This window comes from Colossoma macropomum, unplaced genomic scaffold (assembly GCF_904425465.1).
Source record: "Colossoma macropomum unplaced genomic scaffold, Colossoma_macropomum, whole genome shotgun sequence".
In the NCBI taxonomy this organism is placed as follows: Eukaryota; Metazoa; Chordata; class Actinopteri; order Characiformes; family Serrasalmidae; genus Colossoma; species Colossoma macropomum.
In genome coordinates this window covers 39308192-39330924 of record NW_023494787.1, presented here as the reverse complement: position 1 = coordinate 39330924, position 22733 = coordinate 39308192, and the positions used below count along the sequence as shown (strand labels likewise).

The 22733-nt window shown below is 37.3% G+C and overlaps 1 protein-coding gene across 2 annotated transcripts in view; it reads right to left on the bottom strand.

Annotated features, from left to right (window-relative positions):
• LOC118806033 (cytosolic phospholipase A2 gamma-like) overlaps positions 1-17631 on the bottom strand; it is a 50281-nt gene extending 32650 nt beyond the window's left edge. The window contains exons 1-8 of one of the 2 annotated variants that reach the window (XM_036567294.1): positions 17547-17631; positions 15629-15667; positions 15450-15477; positions 13408-13519; positions 12427-12569; positions 8805-9006; positions 8090-8195; positions 7831-7971 (exon numbers count right to left, since the gene is read on the bottom strand). In XM_036567294.1, coding sequence (XP_036423187.1) covers positions 7831-7971; positions 8090-8195; positions 8805-9006; positions 12427-12569; positions 13408-13519; positions 15450-15475 — 730 coding nt within the window. In that variant the 5' untranslated portion in view covers positions 15476-15477; positions 15629-15667; positions 17547-17631. Of the gene's footprint in view, positions 1-7830; positions 7972-8089; positions 8196-8804; positions 9007-12426; positions 12570-13407; positions 13520-15449; positions 15478-15628; positions 15671-17546 lie in introns of both variants that reach the window. The other variant, XM_036567295.1, reaches the window with a different exon arrangement.
• Positions 17632-22733: the final 5102 nt, after the last annotated feature.

Below are 22733 nucleotides of genomic sequence, written 5' to 3'. Positions count from 1 at the left end.
ATCAAAATAAAGCATGACTGAATGAACTAACTACCCAGATCCAAAAAGACTGATATTTATCTTATTGTTTGGAAGTATTTATATTGATGTGTTTTACTTCACTTTTCACATATTTCCAAGTTTGGAAGTTTTCTTCTCTTAAATGATGTTTTCAATCTCCTTGAGCAGTTTCTCCTTGTTGTTCTTGATGTTTTCAGCAGCTTTCTCCAGAAGAGCTGTGATCATTTCACGAGTGTAGCTCATTTGAAAAGTCTGATATCTTTTCTTCCATTTCTCAACTTCTCCTGTGGAAACAGACATTCACTGCTTAGAGCATTGCTACATTTCCTTTACTTCACAATATATACAGTCCAGTCAGTGGGGAACCCTCAGGCCTTTCTAGACTGTCAGAGAAAGCCTAATGATTTCTGAGAACTAAAAAGTGCATGTGAGTCATTTTTAGTTCATTTTTATTCAATAGAATTATGCTTGTATTTAAACTCTGCATGTATTAGAATACTGCTCCTTTTATTGTCAACTATAGGCTAGAAACAAAAGGGTTAAATTCTTGATATGGTGAGCAAAAAATTGGCCAATCAGGAATTGTTTTTTCTCTGTGGCAGAAATAGCCAGAGATGTTATAAAGGTGGAGACAGGTCACTAGTTTTTACATGAATGGAAAAGCTCGTAACACTCATCACGGCATCTTCTTATAGAAAAAAATCCCACCCTTCAATAAAACGAGCCAGTTAGCTTGCTGGTAAAGTTGAAAGCAGGAAGAGCTCCCTCTTGTTGTGGAAATATACACATGCGCAGTAGTCAGAACAAGCTGAAAAACTGTGTTTTTTGAGCATTATTTGAGCCAAATGCTACAAACTGTTCATATCTTTTTGTCAGATTTTATCAGTGATTTTAAATATGTTTTTGAAACATAACTTTTAATTTTAGTTTTATAGGTCTTTCAAAATTCAAAGACATAGGAGTCTGGTCTTGTATGACTGGAAATAACTGCCTGGGGGTGTTGCCAAGATGGGTGTTGAGTTAACAGACTTTCCTATAATCACTTTGATATAACTCAACACCCATCTTGGCAACACCCCCAGGCAGTTATTTCCAGTCATACAAGACCAGACTCCTATGTCTTTGAATTTGAATTTGGTTAGGACTTCAAGAGCTGAAAAGAAGTTCTAACGCATTAGGTTAACCATCACCATAATAGGAAGTGGCAGAGGAATCAACCAATCATGTTTTGACTTCCAATGGGTGGAACAATTTGTGAGAAAAAAAACATCACTCTAAGCTTCTGGACATCTTAGACACGTCACTGACTGAATACAAGTGGTAGCCTAATCAATGCATTGTTAGAGATGGAAAACTGAAAAAGTCACTGTGAAACTGCTAAAGGTAAAGTATATGTCTATCTTGGTATCATGTCTATCACAACCTTCAAGTAAAACATGGAATTTCTTATAGACACTTCACATGTCTGTGTTTAATCTAGAATGTGTTGTTTTAAATATTCCATCCCACTTTAAACGCTGTAGCAGTTACATGATGGTGCCTAAAACAAGAAGCTAACTTCAGCCTCATCAGAAAGTGTTCATGTGAATCACTGTTAGCTTAGCACTAACAAACTGCTAGAATCCTATGGGGCCTCTAGCAGAAGTTAGCATAGCATTGCATAGTTAGGTAGATGTTTTCCTCATGTTTTGGCCAAATTGAAGGCCTAGCTCTAACAGTCACAGTTCACCACTGAGTGCAGGATACTAACATTACAGCAAAAACAATTATATACAAGAATGTTTATTTTCAGTAACCTGGAGTTACCTTTGCAGTTAACGGCATTGAAAAGAGGGATGTGAATCACAGTTGGAGCTTTGCTGTATCCTCTAAACACATAGAAGTCCTGTGGTTCCACATCTTCACCTGGTACAACAACTTCAGGGAAAGGAATGTGAAGATCTTTGCATATGTTAGCAGTTTTAACCACCGTCTGCAAAAAAGAAGCAATTCTCTATTAAATATTAACTCCTGTAAATACACTGTGATACAGTGATAAGAACCCAAGAGCATGTTTTTATTTGTCAACCCAGGTAAAATGTATGGAATGACTTGTTTACTGTCAAAGTGGAACACGGCAGAAGTTGATTTGAGGTGTTGTTGAACTGTAAAGTATTGCTTTTGTTCATCTAAGTTTCATTTTTGTTGAATAATTGTTTTCAGTTAAACTGTCTGAAACTGTTTTTTACTGTTGACATTAAGTGACTGATTTGTTCATATTGCTGTGCACTGTGTAGTCCATTCACTTTTCTATTGACAACTTGCATAAGTTCACTGTAATTTTAGTGATATATAGCTTAATATGTAGAGCAGTTGAAATGATACTAAGTGTGGCCATAATGACAAATCAATGCTCTAAAGAAGCAGATTCCTGAAAGGTTCCTATAAGGGATAGACACTTTTTTCATAATATATGTAGTGGGAATACATATTTAAAAAACAAATTATTAATTTATAATATGTATTTGATCATCTTGGGGGAAATCGGTAATTTCTCATGAAAATACTGTTTGTTTTTTATTTTGTAAATACCAAATTATGACAACAAGTTTAAAATCATAAAAGCTTTTACAACTTCTAATGTAGAGCTTTGCAACTGAAGTTTGAATGTCTTCCTCGTCATGATGCTGAGAATTTGAGAATTAGCTGTGATCTTTGATCTGACAGTCACGTGACTAGTGAAGCGCCAATCCGACCCTCTGGATCGGTTCAACGTCGAAACTGACCTTATTAAACAAATGTGATGTCAGCCAGATCTGATATACATCAATACAGTGTGTGTTCATACATTTGCAGTAGACAGATGATGGCAAACCAGATATTGCATATTTTTCAAAACAGCTGCAATGCAATCTAGATGTCTTTAAACATTTAGATTTTGCAGCTTAATTGTTGCACTGGAAAGTTTACTCTGAAATTATAATTATGGTTTATTTTGCTGGTGCATTATCCAGAATTCTATATTAATAGCAAAGCTTTCTGTAATACTTCAGTCAAGTTTTTTCATTTTTATTAGTTTTTACTTTTATTACTCTTTTGCTCTAGTTGCAGCCTCGTGTTAGACACATGAGGTATACAGAATTGAAATAAAATTTACTGATATCAGTTTGGTACTCTGGCAGATACCCAGAGTTCAGGTATCTGAATCAATATTGTAAGAGAAAAACTGGGATCAGTACATCTCTACATGTAACCTGCAGATCAGCCAAAATCAAGGAAAGAATGTCAAAAAGAAACATTATGCAAACTATTCCAGAACCATCTCAGATTAACCCATAAGACACTGCCTCATGACATCACATTCCCAACCATATATGAATAAGATCACGCAAAATGATACTTTCTCTGTGTACTGTATAAAAAGCGTCTTAGTTTAGTCAAAAGTTCTCCTAACTCTTATTTCTAGTTTCTCAGTCAAGCAAACAACAAAGAGTTGGTTTGTTACTCTGTTTCCCACTAGCTGGGACTTTTATCACACAACCAAAGCAAGCATTTTCTCTTCCTGGGCTCCCAATATGGACAGCTGTGGGATCGCTGGGATTCAAACTCACAATCTCCTGATGTTGTGGTGAATTCATTGCGCCACAATACTTTTGAAAGTTAATTCAAAAGTAATTCAGGAGTTTGTGAGCTCCTGCAGCTTGTGAGTTTAAACCCCAAATGATGCCATAGCCATCTATAACTGGGAGTCTAAGAGGAGAAAATGCCTGGTGGGATTGTTTGATGGAGAGAGTCATGGCTAGTGGGGACACTGAGTAAAAACAACATGCATTTCATATTGTTTACCTAACAGAGATGCAGAATTAAATAATATTAGGAGTTAGGAGAACTTTTGACTACTCTAATAATTTTAAGTTGGGAGAACTTTATTGCCATTAGTTAAACTCAAGAACAGCAGTTACCTGGCTTCTACTTTTTTACAGTGTGTGTGTGTGTGTGTGTGTGTGTGTGTGTGTGTATATATATGTAGTACCTCGAAGGGATTTCCTGCACTGAAGTCAAGGGAAATGATGAGGTCGATCTTTCGTTCTTGTCTCAGCACTGAGAAGTAGGGTGAGTTGATTAACGCTCCAGCGTCTTCGTATTCTCTCGTCTCTGAGTCAAGGACACTTGGGGCGATGTCTTTCACTGATAACAAGGTCAAACAGTACTTTATAATATATTGAAGTACACATATTTCACTCTTTAATTTTTCAGCTTAATGTAATTCCTTGTGTTTTTCGAAAGAAATCTGTGATGAGTTGGGCAACCTAGAATATTCTCATCTGTGATAAAAGAGCCATTTTCTGGGTATTGATTCTATATCCAAATGATAAGACTATCTTATCATTGGTTGGTTGACTCAGCTCAGGGTTGTGCTCATCATTCCACTGTTGTGTATAGCTCAGCATGATTTGTGATTGGGGCCTGAGCTTGATTTTGTGGCCTGCCTGAACTAAAGCTGTGCTCAATTTCAGTAAAGACCACTTCGTAAAAGAAAATACTTTGTTTCTATTTGCAGTATGGATCAGTTTTGGTATTTCTCTGCTCTTCCATTTACATACATGGAAAGCCTAAAGCAGGGTGAACAGCAGTAAGACCCAAACAACAACCATACCAGGCAACTTCAAGCCAGCAGACAGCAAACAGATGCAAACAGATTACAAAACATATCAATTTTACACTCAAATGAAATAAAACCCTTAATTACTTTCTTTGGCATCATGAAGGCATAGCTATCCTGCTGAGCCAGCTGCACAAGCTTTGCTAAACTCAAACTACTATGCGTAGCCATGTTACTACTACTCTCTGAGGCAGCAGGCTACTGTATATACTAAAGTAGTGTACTTACCCTGAATAATCTAGAAGCAGGACCTATTACTTATGTAATATTCATAGAAAGACCACCAAAATGACCATGCCAGGCAAACTACCGGACAGTAGCAGCTTAAATAAATGGCCTGAAAAATTTAGCCAATTGTTTATCAAGCAGGCAATCATGTGATCTATCCCACACCTAACATTTAATTATACTTCATTTCCCACCTGTCATTCTGTAGAGGTAGTCATAAGTTGTTCCCCAGATCCAGCCCACAATCCTCTCTATGGATCTCACAATGGCAATCCAAATTTCTGACAAAATAAGATTAAAATAAAAAAATAGATTGACTCCAGATTTCTAATACAGTCTGTGATTAGACTACAATAACTGGTAAAGTCAATGAAAAGATTCAACAAATAAAATGCAATCAAATGTATAAATCTATTTCAGGAAAAGGCACACGCAGACGATTTAGTATCAATTACTAAATTAATACTGGTATTATAGTATTAATACTAATACTAAAATTAATTTCAGTATAATTAAATCAGCAGAAGAATCTGAGGTGCATTGTTTTAAAAATGCTTCAGTAGAATGGTTCTACTCACCATCCCAAAAATCCTGCACCGTGAACATGTCAGTGATGTAACTGCATACTTGCAGGGTGTATTCATTTAACTCTTCCTTGGAGATCGTCCTTTCTGAAATCACCATCTTCTCTAGATGAACAGTCATCCTTTCTATTTCATCATGCCTATCTAATGAAAGAGATTTTCTTCAGTACATATACACATATACAGAATTATTGGCACCCCTCAAGAAACCGGGCAAATACAATCATATAAAATAAACAAAACATATAATGATTCAAAAGTTTCTCAAAGATGTTTAGAGAAATTCTGCACGATTTATGTAACAGAAATCTTTCCTACAAGAGTGTTGTTTAATTTTAGCGATGTTTATTCAAAACAATTTTAGTGGAAAAACATCTTTTTATTGCTTCTAGTTTCCAGGAACTGTTGTCTGTTACCATTTCCTGTTTCCCTGTGCTTTAAACCCCCTTCAAAATCTCTTGAACATCCATCAACATTGATAAAAACAAACAGCGGTCAACTCAAATGGGACAGAACATTGTAAATCTGCACACACACAAAAAAATTCTTAGGTCACATTTTGCACAAAAATAAAAAAAGTAATAATGGGTTGCCAATATTTTTTAAATTTAGATTTTTGGAAAATAAATAAATAAATAAAAAAAAGGTTACTCATTTGTTGAAGCCCAAAATTTCAGTCATTGCATGTGTCGTTTATTTAATATATTCATTTTTATGAAAGGTGCCAAAAATTCTGGATTTGACTATATATGCATGTATTTACTGGCACAAACAAGTGATAAAAGTTAGTTAATACTAAAAAATATATTATTACAAAACAGTCTATTTAATGTTGGCGTAGTTGAACTGTCATGTGTTCTTTAGATTATGGGATATGTTAGTGAATACTACCTTTCAGTAGGTCCTTCATTGTTTGGAGGTATTCTGTAGGATCCTCCTTTCTTAACACACAAAGGTTCAGTTCCACAAGTTGTAAGAGGACCTGGCAACCGTTCTGCACATCTGGTGATGTTTGACTTTTTTCTGTGCCTTCTATTTTGTCAGGAAAAATTATGAAAGAAGTATAGAGACATTAACTTTGCCCCTTTCTTGCCAGATCAGAACACAAGAAACTACTTGTGTGATTATGATGCACTGCAAATACAATACACACATCATTTAAACTAAGAGAATCAGTTCTTTACAATGAAGTAAAACTCAAGTGTGGTAATTTAAGCCCAATATTTACTAATCTTTTAAAAGACTAAACTTAAAAATACCTTCATCATTCAGTTACATTTACAAATACAATTTTGTTTTTAAAATATCACATCAGAATTGATGCATTATCTATCATTCAGAAGTTATAGTGACTGTGACACAGAATTATTAATCAGTAATTTCAAAATCCATCAAAATATCTGCTACCAAATCAACAGTAAAACCTCATACTGTCTTTTTAACTCTCATATTTTATGATAAGTGGGTGGTTCACTGTGGTCCAGTGGTTAAACGTTGCGAAAAATGTTTTTGTCGAGAATTTGCACAGCATAACCTGATTTTGTACCCATTAACTAAAAGATTTACACTCAGTAAAGGTGGAAAAATGAGAACATTGTTAAACCAAAAGAGGTTCATACTTATCATCAACTGTTTTAGTGCCTCAAACAGGTACTTAATGATCTCTTCCATATCCGCGATGGCACTGCCACACAGGCCTGTACAAATTCCAAACAAATAAAAAACAGTCAGTAAAATTACAGCACTGAGAAAAAGTGTTGAAAATGTTTCCCTTGAACATTCATGACCAGTCAACATACTCTTAGCAGCACCCATTACATGACCTCAGTATAGTCCAGATGTTCTCAAGTGAATATTTGATGATTCACCCACCAAGCTACAGTCATATGCAAACAGTTTGTGCATCCTTAGTCAAATTACATGTCATTTTTTGTGTTTCTTTAAGTGAAAATAAGTTAAAACATCATCTCTAAAGAGCATACTTATTTTCAATCACAGTTACTGTACACAATTTAACATATTGGAAAAATTAAACATAAAATATGGCTTATGTAAACGTCATAGGAAAAAACTGGGAAAATGTGGACAGGCTTGAGGTCTCTGAACAGGGCTCCTGGAGCCATGGGGGGCGAGCGGGCATTTGATCCACCACGTTTTTAAAATACTGGGGCAAAGACCCACCACTTTCTGATTGAGTTCAGGACTTTTACACCATAAAAATATTAAACTACATGAAGCACTGACCAATCTATGAAACAATGCAAAGCTTTGTGAAGTTAAAATGACGATGGATGTCATGGATGTGGAGTATAGTATTTTAATCCAGAGTATATTTACCTTGTTACTGAATTGTTTTGCTTTTTAATGTGATATTACCTTGTAGGTACAGCATGTCAATCTCAGGTTGGTCTTTAATCTTCTTTCCATTCTCAAACTGACTTCCCAAACAGGAAGAATCCACAAAGGCTCCAGAGAGAGAATAACCTGACTCATCTGGAGTGATCTCAAACCAGACATCTACAAACAGAAAAGTTTTCCATTTTACCACCCAAACACACACACACACACACACACACACACACACACACACACACACACATAGATGCACATAAAACATATGCACACACAAATTTACCTGCATTCAGTCTATCATATTTACACTGCTTGTCAATCACAGTGTAAATGGGATAAGGGTCACTGGTGTAGTTGCCCCTCTGCTCTGAGAGTCTGTGTTCATCTATCTGTGAAAAATACAGAAAATACAGACTCCTACAGTAACGTCCAGAAATCTGAGACCACTAGTGAAAAGGCTTTTACTTTGCATTCTTTTCTAATTTGATGCAAATTTTTAATTACGAATAAAATGACAAGCACAACAATTTGAGTGAACAGAAATCTTTGAAATTTTAACATTAATTTCATATTGTATGCATTAATGACAGTGTGCATATGAGCATTAACAGGCCTCTGCTAAAAACTTCTAAGTTATTACTAGGTTATTACAATCATGTTGCTTGAACAAAAAAAAACAAACACAGATGCAGTGTTACCTCATTTTACAACACAGGTTAATGACTTTAATTCAGGTTAGATACTCAGAATAAAACAATAAAACAAGATCAACGTAAATGTAAATCTCAAATCCAATTCCAATCAACTTTTGCTCTGTTCCACTATTTACAGTGTATATAGTTTCATTCATATTAAACTTGAAACAGTATTTCTAAACATCAATATTATACACGCATCACAGTCAATAATGCAGGAAAACTTTAGATTATTTTTTAAAATGTTTCTATGATTTGTGTGTATTTCTATATAACATGACTAGAAGTATAAATTATTCTCACCTCTTTCACCATGTTAGACACAATCAGTGCTGCCCACACATCTGTCAGGCTAAAGTTGTCGTTGTTTGAATAGTAATTTGCCAGTTTTTTACCCATCTTCCACCAGCTGACACTTCCTTCAGCAAGCCTTTGGACGGTGCTATCTTTCACAGTCTCCAGTTTGGTGGACCAGTTTGGTTCATTGTATAATGATGCCATGCACCTTCAAAGAACAAGCACAAGACATGGACAAGACAATGTTGTAATTGATTAAATAATAATAATAATAATAATAATAATAATAATAGAGGTGATCACTAATTAATATACAACATAAAGTTATCAAAAGTTAAGTTATATCAGACTCCACAAGTTGGTTGAAGGCAAAAAATGACCAGGAACTAAAAATTGAAGATGTATGAGTCTCTTTCAAAAGATTTAGAGTTATGGAGGGTAAAATGTGAAACATATTTACTGAAATTAAGGTCTGTCTGTATATGTCCATGAATGCAGAGTGCCACGAAAAAGTATTTGCTCTCCTCCCAATCTCTTCTAATTTTGCATATTTGTCACACTTGTGACAATGTTTCAGATCATCAAGTAAACACAAAATGGTGTTTTTAAAAGGGTTCAAATTATTGCTAAAGATCTGGGACTCCTGAGTTGGATTATCTGAAACATTTCAATGCGACAAAGTAGTAGAAATAGAAGAAACCAGATAAGGGTCAATTACTTTTTCACAGCACTGTATGTACCATGTTCAAGATGAACATGAGAAATGCTGGAAGTTCTTTGTCACATTCTTGGCTGGAGATTCCCCTCCCCGCCTGCAGAGGTCACTCTCCTGAATTTTAATGTCAGACTATCACCTGAAGCTTGTTTTCTCATTACTCTCTCTATTTATAGCTTGTATTTTAGCTAAGGTCTTTGAAGTCTTGCCAGATCATACCTTGCAATTCTAAGCCTTATTATTTATTGTTCTTGGTGTTTTTCATGTTAATTGACCTACTGCTTGTCTATCTTTTTTTCTGATTTTTGGATTTTGTCTCTGTCTTCGTTGCCTCGGACTGTTTGTGTTACTCAGCAGCTGGTTGGAAAACTGAGCCTGCTGGGCCTGAACGCCTCCCTCTGTAACTGGGTCCTGGATTTCCTGACTAAGAGACCTCAGGTAGTCAGGATAGGTAATAACTTCTCCAGCACCACCATACTGAGCACCGGTGCCCCTCAGTGCTGTGTGCTCAGTCTGCTGCTGTTTACTCTGCTGACTCATGACTGTGCTGCAAAGTACAGCTCAAATCACATCATCAAGTTTGCTGATGACACGACTGTGGTGGGTCTGATCAGCAAGAATGATGAGTCAGCATACAGAGAGGAGGTGCAGCGGCTAACAGACTGGTGCGGAACCAACAACCTGTCTCTGAATGTAGAAAAAACTAAGGAGATAGTTGTTGACTTCCGAAGAGTGTGGGGTGACCACGCCCCACTGACCATCACTGGCTCCGCTGTGGAAATCATCCAGAGCACCAAGTTCCTCGGCATCCACATCACAGAGAACCTCACCTGGTCCCTCAACACCAACTCCATAGCCAAGAGAGCCCAGCAGCGCCTCTACTTCCTATGGAGACTGAAGAAAGTTCATCTCCCCCCTCCCATCCTCACCATGTTCTACAGGGGGACTGTGGAGAGCATCCTGAGCAGCTGCATCATCGCCTGATTTGGGAATTGCACCGCCTCCGACCGCAAGACCCTACAGCGCATAGTGAGGACAGCTGAGAAGATCATCGGGGTCTCTCTTCCCTCCATCATGGACATCTACACCACACGCTGCATCCGCAAAGCCACCAGCATCGTGAACGACCCCATCCATCCCACACACAGACTTTTTTCACTGCTGCCGCCTGGCAGAAGGTACCGGAGCATCTGTGCCATCACTGTCAGACTCTGCAACAGCTTTGTCCCTCAAGCAGTCAGGTTTTTAAACTCACAAGGACTGAACTAATCCCCCCCCACCACTCATACACACCTCTTCTGATGCTCTACTTGCACTACAGACTTCCATCTATCTGGAACATTGCTGCCAATACTGTGTTTACACTGTTTTACTATCTCAGTAATTGTCATTTTTTTAAAACCTCAGTAACTGCTGTGTTTATGTATGTTATCTGACGTAACTTACAGATCACATCACGTTAAATATGTCTGCACCTTATTCCACTACCTCATGTCCAGAAATCTGTGCTGTGTCGGTGCTACACTGTCCGGTCTGTTTACTGTGTCTAATGTCTGTTTAATTTATTGTATTTATTGTATTTTTTTCTACCATAATTTTTGTTTGCGCACCGTCTGCACGTTCGCACTTTGTAATTTTGTACTTTTTGTTCCTTGTTGCACCGTGTTGTTCCTGGAGGAACGTAATTTCACTCCACTGTGTACTTGTACATAGATGAAATGACAATAAAAGCCTCTTGACTTGACTTGACTCTTTGGTGCTTGGATCCACCTTCAAGTCTATTTCTTGATGTTAATGCTTATGTGTTTATCATATTTATTTCTTTTTATTTATGCCCACTTTTAACACTGGACCTGTTTTTTATTCAGTTAACTGTTCCTAGTGCTTTTATTTAAATACCATTCAGGTGTTTATGGTGCATCACAGAAAGTCAAGGGGTTGTCCACCAACAATTCAGTGAAAACTGCAGGTGGAGCAGATGTTCAGTCTGTGTTTATTCTGTGTTTAGACTGACTTTTCGTCAGTTATTTTGTAAGACCCCCTCCCACACCACATCACTGCATCCCCATTTCTGTCTGTTCATCTTAGAAAAGGTGGCAGAATCTGGTTAGTGACCTGTGCCACTAGGTTATAGTATTGTGGGAAAAAAACATGCTGTGCTGCCATAAATCTTTACAACACACATGCTACAACCAGAACCTATGAATAATGGATGAGCCATCTTCTTAAAGATTTATATAATACTAGTAAACTACATTAAAACTCCCATGCAGGTTACAACTTCCATGCTTTTTCAAACTTTTGAGTCCACCTTAAATGATGCTTTAGAGGCAACATTTGCCTCATTCCAGCTTATGACAAAGAACAACAGGATACTTGACTATTCTTAAGCAGCCAATCAGTATGAACCAAATGCCAAGTGTTCATAAGTTTGTAACTTCGCTATCCCCTGGACAAAAGAAAAAGAGACACGGGAGTTTGATGCTCGCTCTGGCCAAATGCAAAGTATTTTGAGGGAAATCAGATCTCATGATTAAATGCAAAATGGTTTATGTTGTACTTTTAGTCGATTCTTTAAATATGGTAAGCACTGATTCTCGTCACCACAGCTCTGGTTAGCTCTAGTATTAGTGTTAGCTCATCAGCTCTTCTGAAGGAGCATGTTTTTAACAGATTTTAACATGTGTTTTTTTTTTCTAGATACTTGAATATCAAAATTGTTCAGAATGTACATCCTGGGTTTGTACTTTCCAGCCTTTTTATTGTTATTACCTTCTATCATCCCTGCACCATAAAGCACATATGCCACATCATAAAGCCTAGATATTTCTGCTTATGAATATAAATGTGTTTAGTCTAAATGTCTGGACCTAAATAAGTAAATGAAATATCTGATATGTTCTGTATCAGTACCAGGTAGATCCTGAAACTCCACACAGGTACATGATGCAGTCCAGCAGTCTCTCTTCTTTCAGCTGACTCAGTGACCCCAGCAGTCCAACCATAGCTCTCAAACCTCCACCAGAGCCCAGAACGGCGATGTTGGGCATGTCATCCTGCCATCATTGAAACACAAATCATAAACACTTGAAAAAAAAAAACAGTTGTATTTCTATTGCATCACTGAAACTTGATGTACGATGAAATGTGTTGTTAGATACAAACAATAAAGCAGTTGTTCATGATGCATCTGGTATTGTGTAATCTTAAATACTCAAATAAGAAATTATCTATGACAATAATGATAGCATTACACTAAAATACAGTGTATACTGTAGTACAGTGTATTGTAGTATAGTTTTCTAGGTAAAGCCCAGTTTTACTAAATGTTTGCGATGTCCCTAATGAATTTTGCACAGACAAAAGCACCAAAGCCTCATCTGCCAATGAGGTCGCCACTGAGCTGCAGGTTTTAGCACACCTGACTCAATGGATATACATTTTAAGGGACAAGATTATGAAAATTAACATCTTAGAGCAATTTACTAATGTGAACTGCAGGGTGAAGGACACACAACTACTCTGAAAAGTGCTGCCACTCTAAAGTTGTAAGTGAGAATTATAGGAACTACAAATTTTAATGGAAGTGCTTATCTGTTAGCAGCCGGGATCTCCATCATCAAAACTTCCCCCTCTTTTAGAGAGAATTCCTTCTTTCTCTCTTTTCTTCTGTCAACATCCATTTGAATTGTGCTCTAAGTGCCTCTGTATATTAGCATCTCTCCATTTCACATTAGCCAATTTGAGGGTAAAATCTTTTAAATAGCAAGTTACACTAACTCAAACACAAACTAGAGCCAGCTGCACTCACTAAATTTTAGTACATGCTGAAGCTTTTGCACGCTACTTAGTAAAACTGGCCCTAAAGCTTACATATTAAAAGATATTATTTACCTCACTGCAGGTTATGCCGTGCTGCTTCAGGCACTGTAGAACAGTCTCTGTCCTTCTGGCCAAATGCTGCCTCTCCACTTCACTCAGAGAGTGACCAATTCTCACCTCGCAGCTACACACATTACACAGGAGTGGTTTTAGTACTAGAAGTGTGTTATAACAGTAATAAACAGGTAATACCTTTAATTAATTTAGAATACCTGCATGTAATGAGATTCAAGCCTTTCATTCTCAGTTTTCTACACCTGTAGAATAACTGACTATCTTGACTGAGAAGAAGTGAACTTCTTTTCTGAACTGAAAAGAGTTCAACCTAGCTATGGTCATTGTAAATGTCGTCGTATGCACAAATACATTTCAAATACTTCAGCACAATAAAAAGTGAAAAGAATTAAATGTTGTAGGAACCAGTTGCCAACCAGTAGGTGTCAGTACCACTGGAAATGCTCAAAGCAAGTTCCCCTCAAAGAAGGAAAGGGGGTGTGTCTAGTAGCAAACATACCCAGGTGTTAAAAGACCACTCCCAACACTTTTTATGAGGGAAAAGGTCGAAAGAAGGTTCCTACAACTTCTTTCTCTCTGACCTTTCCCTTATAAAAAGGGTTAGACTTCTAGCAGAGAACCCCTCCTCCATTTGGCCTTTTTGGATTTCCAGCACCACATGGACAGTGCAACAGAGAACAAAGGAACTTCCAGTAGGTCAATCTTACTACTACAGTTACTAGTGACTGCATCCTGAGCAGCTGACCACCATCAAGCTTGTGAAAGGCAGTCAGCGGCCTTGTTATAGTGATCAAGTTCTTGAAATGGTGGACATAACCCTTTTCTTGTATCAATTTCCAGAGGATTAAACTTATTCCCAGTAACCTAAATGATGTCGACTTTCACCCGTCAGGGGACGGTGAAAATCCCTTCCACATTCCAAACAGGAATTTTGTGAGGATGACAAACTTTCGATATCCATTACTTGAGTCTGAACCCCTAACATTTAGGCATAGCATAGTTAAGGAACCCTCAAAGTCTGTTAACTTTAAGGCATCTTGTAGGTATTGATGCTTTGGTTTTAACCACCTTTGTTAAGATCATCTAAACTTAGAAATTTATGCACACAGTGAATTCGATCTCTTGTTGATGCATGAAATCTCTCCTGTACGGAGAAAGATCAACAATATCTCAGCATTATTCCAGCTTTATAAAGCTGCACATTTGTTTTTAAGCTGGGTTAATTCTCGGTGCACTGCATGTGTTTAAAGTGAGACACTGGCTTTGATCTAACACAGACTAGAACAAAGGGTCAGCTGTTCCCATTACTGAACAGTGAAGCTGCTTGCGTACCCCCTGCGAATGCCACATATTACTATTTGAAAACGGCACTATTTTTATCTCTGTTTAGAGAACAGAGTTAGTAATACTTCTCTTACATAATCCCATGCTCAAATGTACACCCCCTCCAGCTCTCTCTTACTCATGCAGACAGAGTTGCACTCTCTCTCTCGTGCTCATGCGCACATAGGCACTGTAGCTCTCTCGCTCATGTGCACACAGGCACTCTCTATCTCTCTTGCTCATACGCAAACAGGCACTCTCTAGCTTTCTCTTGCTCATGTGCACTTAGCTTATATGCACTGTAAATATACTATTGATCGTTTGTATTGTATAACGTTTGTGTCTTAGCATAGATTGTGTGCTAATAAATGTTTTATTTTCCTTCACCAAGTTGTCTGTCTTGATATCTTCCAAATATTGGTTGCTATACATTGATAAAGATCTTTATAAAAGAAATCACATTTATTAAAACTTCAGAAATCAAATCACTAGTTTTACTTTCTTTAGTTACAAATTAGAGATTGTGATATTCAGGATTTGATTATATATAAGACTGATGAATTAAGGGACTGATTAATTAATGAGACTGATTAATATTTATGAGGCATGGCACTCTAATATTTACGTGTATGTAACGAAACCTCTACATTGTATGTAATTACAACCTCTAAAATTCTCTAGCTGAAAAAATAATTTTAAAAATGGCAAAAAAATACCTCTGACAAGTTCTGCTCTTGTCCATCCCTGAAAAAAATGAGGTGAAAAGAGTAAATGTGAGAAATTATAATATTGTAAAAACAGTTCTTTTTTCAGTTACTGTTTAATCATTGCAACTGTGTAGCAGTTTTACAACACAAGAAAGTTGCATTTTGTGTTCATATAGTGACATACTTACTCAAATTATGCAAGTTGAGTTCAGGAACACTTCCCCACACTGCTGGACCGTTAAAAACCAGAAAACAAAAATCATCATATCAGGTACTTTTACAGGACAAGTGAAACTTTCAAGCAGAGCAGACTTTTGGCAGTAAATTGTTGGTTGAGGGACTGGTGTAATGACAATGACGTGGCCCATTCCTCTTTTACCTGTCATAATGTAAAATCTACCAATAAATTCAAAAGGTACAACACTGCCAAACTCGTTAAGTCCAGAGACTAATTGTGAGAAGAAATTCTAAGGAACATTGACTAGTAAGTCTTATAGTAAATGATCTGAAATGTTAGCAAAAATTACGTTTTTTCATTATGACTGAAATCTGGCTTGATTCAAGCTGAGCAGCTTCTCTTTAAATAAACTACTCCATAGATTTACAATTTACAACTTTTCAGCTACTTGTTACATTTTATATGGTATTTTTACACCCCTGGCTATTGCTTCAAAAGATCAAGAACGAGTCCTGTTGATACTGATATCAGGCCTTTCCTGAGGTAACACAACCTTTTTTGTGATTCATTTTTTTATTCCCCATTTAAAGAGGAAAAAAAAAAAAACCTATAGAGGATAGCCAATGTTGGATGCTAACTTTTTTGCTGCAGTTTAGCCAGCCAGCCATATTTTCTGGGATTTTTCCGTAATGGGGAATTTAGAGTTATCATTAAGTCAAATCAAGTTTATAGCCCGTGGGGAAGTATGTCTTAGTCAGAGAAGAGATAATCAACAACCTCCTCCCAAAAGCATAAACTTTTGGGCAGTCCTACGTTATGTTCATGAAAGTCCCCAGAGTCCCATGTGGACAGAAAGGACAGAAGGGGTGAGGGCTTGAACCCATCAAGTGTCTTACAGTGGGTGTCAGAAAGCCCTGTGGCATATTTGCAGATGGATAGGGGGTTATGCAACACCCTAAAAACATTAGCCCATGCCGTTTCCCTTCTGTTTCATAACTCTCTCTCATTCCTTCTGCCTAGAGATATTTACAGATACATGTGACAAACTTGGCTTACATAAAAAAATACTGTTCTTTTGGGAGCCTCTGTGATCCAACGAATTATTTGATTTGTTATTGTACTGTATTGTTATTATTGTAATTAACGCCACTTGACATTTGATTCAATGCAGATGTAAGTCTAAAATAAAAGAATAAAAAATGCTTTGATAAAAGGTTTGTTACCTGTTGAAAGGTTATTGTTAAACTGGATTGGAGATCATTTATGTGATTTAATATGCAACCCCAGGTACTTCTCTGCTGCTTTAAAGGTTTGAAGCATAAGTAACTTCAGACCACTTTTATTTCAGAACAAAGAATGTACAATCTTTATGTACAATATCAGGAAACATACTCAGGCTATTTTTTATTGTTAAACATTTCAAACATTAGTATGGCAGCGTTCATCATCATCATTCTTCATCAGCCACCTGCTACCTACCTACTATATTCACAACATTAATATGGAAAACATATTTATGTAACTTAGTATTTTCTTAGTTTCTTCTTGCTCCCCTTTTTTTTCATGCTGCTACATATAATATTATTTACATATTGTTTTTTCAGTTGTTTGTTGTGAATTTTTACTTTATGTGAAGACATGTTCTTTAATGTTCTTTTTTGCCATACTCTGTTTAATTTATTTTGTTCTGCTGTTTTATTTACATGTGTTGGGAAGCACTTTAACCTGCATTTTAAGTATGAAAGGTAAAATAGCAAAGTTATTCTATTTCAAGGCAACAAAGTGCAATATACTTCTAAGCTGAGTTTGCAGTTTTTTTAGCTGAAACTGAATATTTTCAGTAATTAACATAAGTCATTTTTAATTATATGAGTGCTATACTTAATTCACCGCTGCTGGCATAAATTAGTTTCATGAAAGCTACATACCTGCACTTCTAGATGCTGAAGTCCTTAAGAAAACTTTAAACTGTGAGGGCTTTATAGAGTGTGAATTTATAGTGAATGTGCTTTGGGGGCATGGCACAGGGAAGAAGGAAATACACAGCACTGGACTGGGCTGGAATGTCACAATACCAGTGGTGCAGGTTTTTTTTTTTAGATTATTATTCAATGTTCTTACAGTTTCAAGGTTAATCTGCACTGTGTGTGTGTGTTCGTGGGGAATGAAGGGAAATTTGGCCGTTGTCAAGAAACTGTATATATTTGTCACACTAGGTTGCATTTTTGGAATAAGGAAGGAGGGCTTTCATCAGAAGAAATGAGTCTAGCTTTTTTAAACGTGCCAATCTGATATGAAGTTATTTACACAACTTGGAGCATGCTGAGTGACATTGTGTCAACTTATGGGTGTAGGAGAAAGATAAGAAAAATCAGAGAAGCATATGACATTGAAATAACCTTGCAGTAAGAATGTTACATATCAGTTTTATGTAAATACCGAACAAAGCAACAAATTAGTTTACTTCGAGTGTACCACAGTGGGATTCAACAGTTTGGGCACCCTTGGTCAAAATTTCTGTCACTGTGAATAAGTAAGCGAGTGAAGGATGATCTGATTTCCAAAAGCCATAAAGTTAAAGATGACAAATTTCTTTGTTATCTTTGTCTTTTTTAAAAACAGGAAAAGGGCACAAGCAAGAGTTTGGGCACCGTGCATCGTCAGTACTTAGTGAATATCACAGCTTGTAAATGCTTTTTGAAGCCAGCTAAAAGTCTTTTGGTTCTTGTTTGGGGGATTTTTGCCCATTCTTCCTTGCAAAAGCCTCCCAATTCTGTGAGATTCTCTGTCTTGCATGCACTGCTTTTTTGAGGTCTATCTACAGATTTTCAATGATGATTAGTTTAAAAAAGGTAGTCAGTTGTGGATTTTGAGGTGTGTTTGGGATCATTATCCTATTGTAGAAGCTGTTATGCAGCTTTTTTTACAGACTGTGTGATGTTTGCTTTCAGAATTTGCTGGTATTTAATTGAATCCATTCTTCCCTATATCAATAAAATGTTCCCTGTGCCACTGGCTGCCCCCTTGCTTAACAGTTGAGAAGTGAAATTTCATAAAATGATGGTCCCTTTTTCTCCAAACTTACTTATGTTTATTGTGACCAAAAAGTTCAGGGGTTTTGATTTGCATTTCTAGCAATCTTTTGAGCAGTTCTCTCAAAGGTTTTTTGGTCTTCCCAACCTCAGCTTGACGTCTTCCGCTCCTGTTAACTGCCATTGCTTAATTATATTACAAACTTAGGAAATGGCTACCTGAAAATGCTTTACTATCCTCTTATAGTGTTCTCATGCTTTGTGGGCATCAATTATTGAAATTTTCAGAGTGCTAAGTAGCTGCTTAGATGAGCCCATGGCTGCTGATTGTTGGGGCAAAGTTTAAGGAGTCAGAATATATGTGAGGTTTTGACATTGGCATCACCTGGCCTTTCCTAATAATGCTTGTTCACAGGCCATGGCCCAAACAAGCTAATTAAGGTCTGAGACTTTGGTAAAAGTTATGTGACAGCAAAAATCTTTCGGGGTTCCCAGACTTTTGCATGGTACTACTTTTTTCACTCTAAATTGTACAAAACAAAAATGATACACTAATTTTGCCTAAAATCAGTTCATCTTCCACTCACTTAATTATTCACAGTAACAGAAATTTTGACCAGGGGTGCCCAAACTGTTGAATGCCACTGTGGCACACGTTGGTAGTAAAATAATTTATTGCATTGTTCAGTGTTTACACAAAACACAACTGTGTGAATGTGTGGCATTCTTACAGCAATGTCACTGCATTGTCATCTACTTCTCTAATTTTCCTGATCTTTTTTCCTCTCACACCCATAACGTGACACTAAATGTCACTCATCATGCTCAAAGTTGTGCAAATAACTTCATATCTGATTGGCAGGTTTAAAAAAGCTAGACTCACACATATAAACAAACACTAGCCTCGAAACTGTACAAACATTAAATAGTAATCTATTTCCAAATAAATTGGACTGGGGTGACATCCCACCCCAGTCCAATGCAAAATATTTCCTTCTTCTTTTTGACATGTCCCCAAAGCACATTCACTTTGAATTCACACTACACAAGGCCCTCACAATTTGAGGTTATTAAACCTGGTGGACATTTTCTCCTTGTTTTTCTTCTCCAGAAAGAAGCGCAAGAAGTGCCTGGTCCTTTAGTCTATCTAGTTAGTGATGTTTGCTGTTCCCGCTAATAACGATCTGCTCCGCCCCTTCACCACTTTGCAAAGCTTGTCATAAGTGGGTTCCTCAAGGTTCAGATCTGGGTGGTTTTTTGGGTAATACACTTCCATGTGAATGCACACTTAGTCATAACTTTGAGATAACAAGCTATTATTTTGATATAACCAGTCATCTTAAAACTTTCACCATATTACTATCATTAACAGAGAAGGGAACAAGAGGCTATTTTGTTCTTCCCTACTTGGCAAGAATAGACTTCCACATTAATCTATGCTTCTGCATTGTAGCGTGCCTTGTTTCAGTTTGAATAAATATCATGGCAAAACATTTTCACTGATCTCCATTACAGATGAGAGGTTTGTTTTTCAGTAGGTTCATTAAATTACAGGATCAAAATAACATTGTAATTTCATGTTCCCACACGAGTCACATTTTCATACACATAATAAGTCCCCAGTTTTATTGGAGGGGGAGCAAACATATACCTTTGCCCCCCCCTCCAATAAAACTGGGGATGCATATGCTCCACTTGTTCGACTCCTCAGGCGCTTATGCCTATAAGGCTACAATAATGAGTAATCTACGCAGAATTGAGTAGGTGTTAGTGTAAATGACTATAGTGTACCTTAACAGTTAAATCATTAAACTCTAGCTGATTTTAAATTAAGTGCATTAGCTAGATTTGGTACATTAGTTACCTTGGATCGAGCATTGATACAGTGGAGAAGGGTTTGTTTTGAAGAGTGTGTTTTGTTCTACATCAGAAAATCACTTCTTTACACACACACACATCATCTAAACCGCTTATCCCTCTGGGTCATGGTGGGGTGCTGGAGCCTATCCCAGCTGTCATTGGGCAGAAGGCAGGATACACCCTGGACAGGTCGCCAGTCCATCGCAGGGCAGACAGACAGACATACACATTCACACACACACTCACACCTAGGGGCAATTTAGCATGTCCAATTGGCCTGACTGCATGTTTTTGGACTGTGGGAGGAAACCCACGCAGACAGGGGGAGAATATGCAAATTCCACACAGAAATTACTCTGGTCGTCCGGCCGGGAATCAAACCCAGGCCATTCTTGTTGTGAGGCGATAGCGCCACCGTGCCGCCCTACTTCTTTACAGCTGAGACTAAAGTACGATTGATAAAATAAGATAGCAAGGCACTTAGGAAAATAAGTAACTAGAAGAGAATTAACAAGCAAGTAATTAACCTTGTTAATCACTTAACAAGGTTACAGTTTGTAACTTGTTACTGTACAAACAATATACAGTGGATATAAAAAGTCTACACACCCCTGTTAAAATGCCAGGGTTTTGTCATGTAAAAAAATCAGACCAAGATGAATCATGTCAGATTTATTTAAACCTTCAATGTGACCCATAATCTGTACAATTCCATTGAAAGACAAGCGGAAATCTGGTCTGTTGAGACCAAGGTTGAACTTTTTGGCCATAATTCCAAAAGGTATGTTTGGCGCAAAGCCAACACTGCGCATCACCAAAAGAACACCATACCCACAGTGAAGCATGGTGGAGGCTGCATTATGCTTTGGGGCTGTTTTTCTGCAACTGTCAAGGTGGAGGGAATTATGAACAGTTCCAAATATCAGTCAATTTTAGCACAAAACCTTCAGGCCTCTGCTAAAAAACTGAAGAGGAAGAGGAATTTCACCTTTCAGCACAACAATAACCCAAAGCATACCTCCAAAATCAACAAAAAAATTGCTTCACCAGAAGAAGATCAAAGTTTTGGAATGGCCCAGCCAGAGCCCACACCTGAATCCCATTGAAAATCTGTGGGTAGACTTGAAGAGGGCTGTACACAGGAGATGCTCTCGCAATCTGACTGATTTGGAGCGCATTTGCAAGGAAGAGTGGGCAAAGACTGCCAAGTCAATATGTGCCATGCTGACAGACTCTTCCCCAAAAAGACTGAATGCTATGATAAAGTCAAAGGGTACTTCAACAAAGTATTAGATTAAGGGTGTGCATATTAATGCAACCACATTATTTTAGTTTTTTTTTTATTTTTCCACTCTAAAATATTTCAGTTTGTTTTTTCATGCTATTGTACATATTATGTCACATTGAAGGTGGAAATAAATCTGAAATAATTCATCTTGGGGTGAGTACACTTTTTATATTCACTGTATATAATACTAAAGGTAATAAAATCTGATAAAAAATATAAACTCTATCCTTCACAAAAAATGTACAATATAAACAATTATAAGCAAAAAATATTTACACTGTAAGGATATTTTACCCAAATTGCACATGAAATATTGATTTATGTTATACATGGGAATGTTGAGGAATTAATAACAGACATCATAAATAGAAAAGCAAGAAATCTTTACACTATAGAGATATTTTGCAAGTGTTCCACATGGAGTATGGCTTATATTACACACAGGAAATTGTGATGAGTTCACAGTTTATGTGCTGTAGATGTGTGAGGTCTAATGGGGTGGAGGAGGGTTCTCTACTGGGAGCACAGTCTCTGCTGGTTGTACAGTCTAACAGCAGCAGGAAGGAAGGACCTACGATAGCACTCCCTTACACGCTTGGGGTAAATCAGCCTGTCACTGAAGGAGCTGCCCAGTGCTGCCAGAGTCTCATGCATGGGGTGGGAGCTGTAATCTCCATAATAAATAGCGGACACCACGGTGTCAAAAAAGGTCATCAGAAATGCCCCCTGCACTCCAAATGACCTCAGTCTCCTAAGCAGTTAGAGTCTGCTCTGGCCTTTCCTGTAAAGTGCACTTATGTTATCTGACCAGTCCAGTCTATTGTTGAGGTGAAAACCAAGGTACTAATAAGGGTGTACTCTCTCAATGTCCATTCCCTGGATGTTCCCTGGTGGAGGTAGGTGACTGTGCCTGCATATTTTTATTTTTTTTTCTC